The 11,346-nt window shown below is 40.0% G+C and overlaps 1 protein-coding gene across 3 annotated transcripts in view; it reads right to left on the bottom strand.

Moving 5' to 3' along the window:
- Positions 1-237: 237 nt before the first annotated feature.
- Positions 238-11,346, bottom strand: part of LOC121927021 — a 33,399-nt gene continuing 22,290 nt past the window's right edge. For all 3 annotated transcript variants that reach the window (XM_042460502.1, XM_042460503.1, XM_042460504.1), the window contains one exon: positions 238-403. In XM_042460502.1, coding sequence (XP_042316436.1) covers positions 302-403 — 102 coding nt within the window. In that variant the 3' untranslated portion in view covers positions 238-301. The remainder of the gene's footprint in view (positions 404-11,346) is intronic.

Raw genomic sequence — 11,346 nt, 5'->3', positions numbered from 1 at the left:
TTAAATAAATATATAGCAAGCTGCCATGTCACAAAAGGAAGACGTACAATTATAAGGCCAAATACCCAAAGGAAATCAACCCAAGACTTATTAATATCCAGACTCTACAGAAGACAACTGTCAGACAATTGGTCAACAAGGTACATCATATCTGTTAGATACTGACTAACCCATTATGATCTTTATGGAGTGTCCTTTTGGGGTCTAGATCTTCAAATATGAGTTGGAGGACCCTTTTCTTTTATTAGTTGCTAAGCTCTTTATACTTTTACCATATTGCAGCAGGTTAGAAGTCTGAGCTTTATTGTCTTATGTTATTGAAAATCCAGATTCCCTCAGCCTTCTCCCTCAGGTCAAGATTTGTCTGCGAATACATTCTCATTTCTTCGTGTACAAAGGCTGTCTGGAGAGAGGCAGAAAAAGATTATGACTGTAATATACTTAAATCCAATTTATTTGCCTGACTAGAAACTTCCACACTTCACAATTGCTTCCTACAGAAGATTTTGTACTTAATTCTTTCTTGGCAGTAAAGAGCAAGTCTGATTCAGCTCATCTGACAGGTATATACATGGCATACATACCTGAGCCACATGACAGAACACTGCAGGAAATGGGGGTGAAAACAGCAAATTTGCACATTTACCCTTATGTGTTCACACTTTATTTTAATTTAAGTATGATTAATTTGCTTGCTAGAAATAGCTCTTTAAGGCTCATGTACAAAGGCATGGATCTTTAACTAGATAATCAGACAGCTGACACAAAGGAATTTCATACAGATGTACAACTGTTTGCATTTTAACTGAACACAAACCCTTTTTCATCTGTCTTCTAAAACACAATTCTACTATTGCTGAGTTATCGCTATGCCTTAAAGGAGTGCATCTGTATATCACTTGCCTTGCATCCCAGAAGAAAGAAAATATAGGTGGATGGGAGCAGGAGAGATTTTAAAAGGATTAAGTGCACAGGGACTCAAACTGGTCCTTTCTGGAAGCAGAAAGCACTGGAAGCATTGGCAATAAATTAGGCTCAGCAGATCAGTTATGCCCATGTAGACCCAAACCACAGAGAACAAGGAAACCCGGGGCTTGATTGGCTGGCATCTTCTTTTTAAAGTGGCAGCAAGGGTCTACACCTATGAAACAAGCCAACACTATGTTGCTTCTAGGATCAACTAGTGCACTGCTGCTCTAGTTGGGATGCATCCCCTGTTTGGAACCACTCTTCTGCTGCATGCTCTTTTTGCCATTTTCTGCCTTTGGCCCCTTGAATTTGTTGAATGCTTTCAAATTGCTTTGTTTGGACATGACTGCTTAATCCCCTGGTATGGTACTTGGCCTGTTCTTGCACAGATAACTATGGAGCATGGCCCCAAAGCAGATTGTTGGCACAGGCCTTGGGTGGGTTATACTTGCCAGAATACTCTGGGCTGCTCCTGCAATATTCTGGCCCTGAATTCTCTCCCCCCCACCACGCAATTTGCCTTTTACCGCCTCTCTTTTGCTGTGGATTTTTGGCTTTTGCATTAAATGTCCCCTATTTGTTGCCTAGTTTTGCTGCTGAGGTCAGGTGCCTACCCATGTTATCAATGCTGGGCACTGTTCTGACCTTAGAGCGACTCTCACCCACAGCGGTCATGCCCAGAAGCTCACAGGAACTGTGAGTGAAAAGGCAGTCACCATGATCTCTAAAAAGAGGCAAAAACTGGCAGCAGAAGCTAAATTATTTAAATGTCGGTTAGGGGGAGGAAGCCCTGAATCCGGTACACGCGTCTTGAAGACAGTCCAGACTTGATTCAGGGTTTTGGCTTTGTATCATATAAACAGGATGCAGCAAGCCCAGTGAGAATTTGGGGGTAAATCCGCCAATGTAGAAAAGCCCTTACAGCAAGGATAGGCAGCTGTTTCAAGTACAAGCAATGCTGGCAGTGGCTGGTGGGTTGAGGTGTGCACACATGCACACATCCCAATGTGTCTCAAGCACAAGAGAGGTGCACTTCCCTCTCCTGCCCACTGATGCTGGTACATTAAAGTCAGGGTTTAAAAACAGCAAATTACAAGCATCTATATTAACTATAATACATTGGCTAATATCTTGTTGAGAGTCTCAACTTGAGCAGACCCACTGAATCAATGGGAATTTGCTATATCAACATTTTTGTGTTCCTTGTTTGGGTCTGCTCTGGTTGGGACTAACAATGGGCTTTAGGCCATTATATTTGAGGGGGAGAGTAAATCAACAGGATAACAATATTATTTTTGCAAAACAATGACTGTTATTGTTACTTTTTTGTTGAATGAGTTATGTTTATTCATTACTTTTTTCTTATTATTTTGGGGGAATATGCTTTGAGAGGTGCCTTTGCTCTCCAAATTTAGGATATGGATGCCCTCCCCAAGGAATTAAAAACTAACGAAACATTGTGAAGCAGCAGAATAAGTTATTACATAATTTGTTGGGAGTATCTTTGGGGGCTTTGAATTAGTTATGTAATTAGTTACTTTTAAAATGTTACTTTCTCAAATCACTTTTCAGTCTCTTGTTTCAGACTCTCTGATTTGCACTGATCTCAGCCAAGACAGCTGTTTCTTTGTTGTGCTTAGCCAGGGTGGGAAACTGTGGAAGTCCCCCCCCCCCCCCGGAGACCTTGGAGGGCTGCATCCTCTGCTGTACCCACTTCCATCATCATCATCATCATCACTATCATCATCACCACTTCTTTTTACCCCAAACACTCTCTAAGGGATATGGGAGGCATACTCATCCAGTTTTTGATCGTTCCTGGGTATCTAGGATATTCGAGGGCAAAATAATTTTGGGAAAATTATACAGTTTTAATAATCTGGGAGGCCGAGGGGGCCTTCAGACGTGGTGCAATTTAATTAATTGATTAGTTAATATCCCATCTTTCTTCCAGCACAGGATTTAAGGTACTGTACTTGAAGGCATATTGGAACACTTTTTGACTCTTGGAGACTCACAAAAACAGCCCTGCAGGCTTCATGTGGCCTGTGAGTCACATGTTGCTGACCCCTTTTCTTAGCAGTGGGGAAGCAGCAGCACTGTCAGAAGCGCCAGAGCAGCTTAAGGAATGGAGAAATAAAAGTCTTCCCTACCTGACTGAGATAGTTGGCCCAATGCTACCAATGGTTGTGTTGTTGTTGGGTACATTCAAGTCATTTCTGACTTCTGACTAAAGCAACTCTATCACAGGGTTTTCTTGACAAGATTTAACGGGTGTGTGTGTGCCTCTGCCTCCCTTTGAGGCTGAGAGTGTGTGAATTGCTCCAGGTCACCCAGTAAGTTTCCATGGCCAAACGTGGATTTGAACCTCTCCAGAGTCATATTTCTACACTCAAACCATTATTTCTTATTGCCTTTGTATGCTCCAATGGCAGCACCAGAAAATCAATTCCTACCACTGTCCCAGCTGGGTAGCAGAGAAAATTGGGCATACTTACCAGCTCTGCGGGACTATATGCAGCATGAGGGCAGGGAACCGTCCAGTTAAAAAGATTGCATGTACAACGCTGTGTAAATTTACAGCGCTTTATAAATAAAGATTAATAATAATAATAATAATAATAATAATAATAATAATAATAATAAAGGGTGCAGGCTGTTCACCCTTGCTGTGGTGAGACAACTGAGAAATGAAGTACTTTTATCTGTGAAGGGGCCTTCACTACAGGTGCTGCAAGCATACTGATATGTATGGTGAGGCTAGAAATTATGCAACTCTCCAGATGTAGGGCTGCAACTCCCAGCAGCCTTAGCCAGCTAATGGTGAAGAATACTGGGAAATTCATCCAACAGCTCAAGAGCTAGAACTTCTGCCCACTCCTGATGTAAAAGGTAATAAATGGAGTTCTTTAAATAATTGGATTTTGTATTTGAAATGTTTTTTTTTATACTCAAATCTCTAGGGTTTAGTTGATATAAAATATTGGCCTCACACTACTGTATAGTAGAAAAGCACTAAAAGATAATCTAGTCCAACTCCTTGCAGGAAATCTGCAGCAAAAAGCCTCCTTGATTTAGTTTCTAGATTAATTGGCCAGAGCTCATTTTAATTGGCAGGGCTGTGATCCTAAGAGAATATTACCAGGCAAGCTTGCAGAAGCACAATCCTCTTCTATATACCATATGTAGGGAAAAAATTCTAACAGATCTATTTTGCAGCTAGTATGAATCAAACATTTGGCCACTAAAATTACTGATTTTATACAGCTTTTCATCAAGTGGTAGGACCCAGAGGCAATGAGGACTGAAATCAATTATCAGTGTGCTTTTAAGATCTGGCTCTATCACAGTGCTGATGGGACTTTAATGGGTTCATTTTTTTGGAAACCATTTTGACTTTGGTGTAACAGTGTGTTGACATATTGGTAGTAATAATTTACAGTGAGGAAAATGATAGTGTATATGCAGAAGTGTAGTTATCTCCTCTTTTTCTATGGGCCTATATCAACATATAAATGCAGTCTTACTTCTCTCACTTGGAAATCTGTTATATTTTTTGTGTCTGTGTGTTAGATAGATATAGAGAGAGAATAGTTTAGGGCTTTGGTCTGAGCTTACTTCACTTTCCCGGTATAACAAAAGAGAAGTAATAACCCAGTACTATAATGCATTTTATAGACTTTAAAATCTGTAATAATAGCTATAAAACCTGTACTACACGAAAGGCCCCCTCTTGTGGTGATAGTATGTGACTTGTGTAATAGCCAAATATTTGGATGTACAGTATGGAGAAAAGAAAAGCATGTTTCTGCTCTGTCTCTTCCAAACTTCATTTGGCAAGTTTTTGTGGCGACAAATATTGCTACAATTTCTTCAGTTCTGTGGCTGTTTTGCAAATCCAGTGGAGAAAGCTTAAATATTGCATTGAGGCTTCACCGGGATGAATTATACAGATGAGGGGACACTATGTCTGGGGGTGTGGGGGAGAAGTTGTATGTGTGCATGGATGGTCACCCATAGTGTGCAAATGGATGGATAGGTGTGGCTATATAGAGTGTGTATGAGAGAAAATGAGAAAACAAGATAATTTTTGTTACATATATTGTGTATGTGCAGATGGGATAACTCATATGAGATGTACTTGAAATCTATAAATGGTGATCCTGTGTGCGAGAAAAAGAGATGAAGGTGAGTTAGCTAAGAGAGAACAACAACAAAGAAAAGAGAGTTTGCCTGTTGAAGAGATTTCTGTTGACACAGAATACTAATGTCTAAGATGTTTCATTTATTGGCTGGCACACGAACCCCACTTTTTGGTAGTTTGTTTGTTTTCTTTAAGCTAAATACCCACACCTGCATGGTGAACATTTTGTAGTGGTGTTCAGGGCAATCTCACAAATTTCCAAAGGCCCCCATACAGCTCTCCATTAGTTTGTCAGGGACAGTCCTGATTAATCCTCTGTCATTCCACTCCTCCAGCTGTTTTTAAAATGTCCTGGATTCTCTCTCCTCTTCCCATTTTCCCTCTTTGTTATCAACTTATTTCAACTGCAAACTGAATTCAAAATGCAAAAATAGTTCAGGCTCCCTAACTCAGCAAGGAGGAGAGGAATTTTATCCTACTCTATAGGCTTAGGCAAATGCAACCTGCTGCAGCCTCTCCTAACTCATATGTTCTTCATCATCAATAACTTTTGGTATCCTGACCACACTCTGATATGGCTTGGCCACATGTATCCTGATTTTCATCTTTGAAATGTTGGACATTATATACTAACCTTCTGCCCCTTAGGCTCCCCAGGTTTCTTTGGGTTTCCTTGAGTCCTCTTCATGCTTTTCCTACCTCATTCCCTTGATGGGTCATTGTTGTCATTCCTCTGTGCTCCTCATCTCTCATTGTTTTTCCTAACCCTCTGTTGTACTTTCCCTGTGTTTCCACACATTCCCACCCTAACAAAGACCAGAGGAGTCTCCTTTCCTTTTCCACTTTTTTTTTCTTGGTGACTGGGGGCAAAGTGTAGCCATGCAGTCATCCACCATCTTCATCTCCTAAAAATGTTTTTGTGCCCCATGTTTGATCTAGAGATATTAATGGGAAATGGCAGCTTTTGCAGGACCTCAGGGATTCCAGTAACTGGTATGTGGAGGTTTTTAATTAAACATTAAATAAAATAAATACAGGGGGGGGGTATGGCACCTTACCTGATGCAAGTGACACAGACAGCTCATTACCTACTCCTATATTAGACCAAGGGTATGAAAATAATCTAGTTTGACACTACTTTAACTTCCATGGCTCAATGCTATGAAATTCTGGGAATTGTAGTTTGTTGTGGCACCAAGCTCTCTGACAGAGAATGTTAAATGTCTCACAAGACTACAATTCCCAGAGTTCCATAGCATTGAGCCATGGCAGTTAATGCGATGTCAGAAGCGGTGGTTTATTTCTGCACTGAGGATGCAGCCCAAGAGAAGTCAGTGTTGAAAATATTCCATGTTGGAAGCAAAGAAGCATCAACATTTGTATGAAATGATCAGGTGGAGAGAAGAGTCTATAATCCATGCCCTTTGTTTTCACCCATCTGTATTTGTCTTTGGTCTTTAAACTGTATTCCAACAATATCTTGAGGGCCACAACAAGGTGCTTGCCCGTTAGAGCCAAGTAGATGAAAGCTGGGCTTTGTGCTTGGCTATGAGAGCATTTGTCAGCCCTGTTTAAGGTGCTCTGAGTAGTCTGAAAGAAGAGTGGGGTAAATGGAATTAAAATACAGACATACAAGTAAAGCTCATATGCATTTATTGACCAAAGTGTACGTCTCCAATGACTTCCTGGCATCATGGCTTTGGGCTGCAAACTAACAGGCAAAGAGTCTGAAATCACATTGGTTTACACTGTTTTGTTGACACAGCATTTCTGTTGCTCTGTATCATGTCGAAACAGATACATCTATTGGTTTATAGTCAAACCCCTATTCAGCAGAACACAGCATGGAAACAAAACACAGCACAAAACATGTATGCTTGTGAGCCATACAGAAAGTGCCAAGCATACCATGCAGATGTTAAGAAACATTTGCAGTATGTAAACATTCTCCTATCTTTTTCTTTAAAAAAAAACTTTAAAGAATTTGCTGATGAGTTTGATTAAGAACATCAGATTGTTACATTTTAGGATCCCAGGGTGGCAGAATAAGACATTTGGAAACCTCCATGAAGATTATTTACGCATTGTTCAACAGAATTAAGCACTTCGACATTTGCTCTTCTAACAAAAGCAGAAAGTGGAAACAAAGATGTTATTTGCAGGTCTTGCTTGTTACTCTTCTTTCTGTGCCATAATTATTAAAATAACCCAAAGACATGGATCCTATTATTAATGGGGAGGAAAAACAAACGGTAGCCTGCAAAGTCTTCTAATAGGCATCCTCCCTGCTTGTAAACCAAGACAGGAGACGGTATCATGTAATGAATAGCCCTGGGCTTGAAGACTGCCAGAACTAACATTCTGAAATCTGTTGCCTCAGCTGATGAGCTCTAAAGGGAGCACTGCCAGAAGGGGAGCAGCACTATTTTGGTTGTACCATAGATGGAAATGTTGGAGTCTATATACTTCCCATGGTGATGTACTGCTTTTCTTGTTTTCACCCCTCTGTGTCTGTGTTTATGTGGCACAGTAATTGCCATGTGGATAGCAAGCAACCACTCTCTCCCAGTCATTGGTAGCCAAGATAGCACTGACCTTTCTAATACTAAACAAAGCAAAGCACTTTTGATGTAACACATCGGTGGCCAACTTGTCCCCTTGATGTTGTTGGACTGAGTAGTCCCATCATCCTTCACTCCTGACTGTGGTGGCTAGGGATGATAAGAGATGCAGTCCAGAAATATTCAAGTGTGTGGGTGTGTATATGTGTCTGTCACTGCCTTGGACCGTTCTTTGGTTCCTTGCTTAGCACAGTAGTCCAGCACACTCCATTTACTGCAATTTAAAAGCAAGTTATCATTAAAATTATAAAGTCAGCAAGGATTGCTTAAAAAAAAAACAACCCCAACATCCCACAGTGGAAATAGAAGCAAAGATACTGGAAAGCAATCAACCAGGCTCTCAAGATTTCTAGAAGAACAAGTTTCTAACCTGAAGAGAGGACCTCTTTGAAGAAGACATGGTGAATGGTTGGCAGTTGAAAGCAGGATTATAAACATTTTTTCTCCAGACTTGGCTAAACATGAGCAGGGCATCAGATATTGAAGGGATGATGTGGATAGGAGAGGAGTTCTATAACTTTTATTTGTAGTTTCCATGTATTTTCAATACACATTGAAATTTTAATTCTGGTCTCACTTGACATAACTAAAAAAATATATCAAAACACCCCTAAAGAAAACTGCACATGAGATTTGGTCTTTCAGATCTGCACAATGTGGAATGCAAATTCTATAGTCTCATTTTTAATCCCTGCTTACTTTCTAATCTTATCAAATATACATCCACACATCCTGATACACACAAGTAGCATTAGTATTTGTAAAGCACATTTTCTGAGAAAATCCAATTTCACATTTTTTTTCCTGTGTCATATTAGCCATTTCGTTATACATTAAAAGTTGGTATGCTATTTCAGCTGAAGAAAGCAGAGCTGAGCTGCATAGCAAAGGCAGTATAAGCTAATCACATTGCATTATTATCCTTTTGCAGGAAAGACTTTTTACTAGACATATACATAATGTTTTATGACATGCACCTGGTCTTTCCTCTTATGGCATAGGGAAATGTCTTACTCACTGATACCTCTCCTCATGCTGTTTATCCCTCACAGTTACTTTGTGATATCACTGTTTACATCTGAATGGAGGTGCCTTCAGGTTCATAAATCTGTATGCAGTAGTATGGGTTCTCAAACAGCAATTCATTTTAATTATGTGTGACATAAAAGGACCACCTACAGATGAGACAATACAGTTGTAAGATATGCAAGGTTGCTATAGGGAATACTTCATAACTGAAGTATGTTTTCCCTAAGGAGTTACACTACCATTTGATTTAATTTTTAATTTTTACATTTTAATCAAAAATAGATCAAATGGTAGTCGTACCCCTTGGGAAACATACTTCAGATATGAAGCAGTTCGTGTTTCCTTTAAATATGCAAAGCTGCCATTTATGTATAACTCATGAATGACACCCTGTGTTGCTAGCAAATATCATGCAGTGTTTTCTATACTGTTCCTGTAACAATAACAGAATCGCATACAGGTATATAACCTGTTTTTTTAAAAAGCCACTCAAGACAAGGTAAAATTTGACATGAAATGGATCCTAATTAAACAGTCTGTGTTTTAGGAAAAGTGTAATGAAACAATCTGTGTGTGTGTATATATGCGTTCAGGTTTCCTGTCATATGGTGGCCCCATGAAATTCACAGGGTTTTGACAGGCAAGGAATACGCAAAAGTGGTTTTGCCAGTCCGGTCCTCTGAAATATAGCCTATGGTACCTGGTATTTGTTGGTGGGCTCTCATCTAAGTACAAACCAGAATCAATCCTGCCTAGCTTCCAAGTTCACATGGGATCTGGTGCTTTTAGGGCCTAGGGAAACAATCTAGGAGCACATGTAATCAGAAGCACATGTGAAGAAGAATCCTGCAAAGCATGTGCAGAGTGTCAGAATTTCTTCATTAATAAACAGCTGCAGAGGACATATGGGTCAATTAAAGGTATGGCATCTCTTTTAAAAGAGCAACCAGCCATCAAGAAGATCCCATAATTTAGGTTATTTCAGAAATTTGTTTGTTTGTTTGTTTTATTTACTTATAGCCCATCTTTCTCCGAATATAAGGATTGAAGGTGGCGAACAGCAAATTCAAAACAACACAATTCAAAAATGATACAAATGCACAAACACAAAATTTATAAAAAGTTAAGCAATATTTGTTTAATAATAATAATGTTTTTTAATAATAAAGTTGTTTTCAAGCTGCATTTAAGGATTTCAGGTCACATATTGTTGACACTGTTAGAACACCACAGTAGCCGTGCCAGGTCAAAGACCCATGTAATCCAGTATTCCAATGGTTCTCAAACTTTTCTCAAACCTTGGCATCTACATTTGGATGGCACGCCCCCTGCCCACTTGATGTAATGTATGAATAAAAATCTTTTTCTTGTTTAGTGTGCGCATTTTTGTTCAGATATTCGTGTATATCCATATTTTAACATTTTATAAGGAAATAGCTCTTCTTCAGGCAGAGGTTCCAAGCACCCTCCTTGCCTTTATGTTCCCTTCCAGGACAGAAAAGATATGGGAAGAAGAGGAATAGGGATCAGGGTCTCCAAGTCTCTCACCCGGCTTGAGGAACTCTCCCGAGGTCCTGCCCCACTGTTTAAGAACCACTGTAGTATCCCATTCCCACAGTGGCAAACCAGATGTCTATGGGAAGACTGTCAGTAGGACAGGAATGCATAGCAGCCTTCGGTCCATGTTTTCCATTAACCTGGACTGAGGTGTGCTGCCTCTGATACTGGAGGTGAAACATAGTTGTTGTGACTCTGAGCCACTGATAGCCTTATTCTCCATGCATTTATCCAATCCCAGTGTAAAACCACCCAACTGGGTGGCCATCGTTCTATCTTCTGGTAGCAAAGTCAAATTTATGCCTTGTGTGAGGACGTACTTCCTTTTCTCTGTCCTGAATCTCCCACCATCAATTTAATTGAATGACCCTGGGTTCTAATATTATGATATGGAAGAAAAATATTTCCCAAACAAGGGACTCAACGTAATGCATAAAGTTAAATACTGCCATCATATGTGTTCATCTTCCAACATTTCCCCTCCCATTCTGAAAAACTCGAAACATTGTCATTTTCCTTTATAAGGGAGCTGCCAGTTCGTCCACAGGGTTGTCATCTGTCTTCTGGGATGTCACTTGGTGCACGCCACACCACCACACCCCCTAGTGATGCCACTGGCTCTGAGGACAGCAAAAACAGTTGGGCGGGGGAGAGAACATGATTTCCATCCCTGTTCTATATTCTTGCTAAATTGTCTTTAATAATGCTTTCCATTGAAATAATATTAAGTTAACCGGCCTGTAAGAGAGCCAGCATGGTGTAGTCATTTGAGTGCTGGACTATGACTCTATAGACACAGGTTCAAATACCTGCTCAGCCATGGAAACCTACTGGGTGACCTTGGGCAAGTGAGTCTTTCAGTCTCAGAGGAAGACAAAGACAAACCCTCTCTGAACAAAGCAGGCCAAGAACACCCCATGATAGTTTTGCCTTAGTATTGCCATAAGTTGGAAACTATTTGAAGGTACACACCTGATCTGTAATTTCCTAGAAGATTTTTTGGAAACTGGTCAATCTTTATTTTAT

The sequence above is a fragment of the Sceloporus undulatus genome, chromosome 3 (assembly GCF_019175285.1).
Source record: "Sceloporus undulatus isolate JIND9_A2432 ecotype Alabama chromosome 3, SceUnd_v1.1, whole genome shotgun sequence".
NCBI classification, from domain to species: Eukaryota; Metazoa; Chordata; class Lepidosauria; order Squamata; family Phrynosomatidae; genus Sceloporus; species Sceloporus undulatus.
This window is presented reverse-complemented; position numbering and strand designations above follow the sequence as displayed.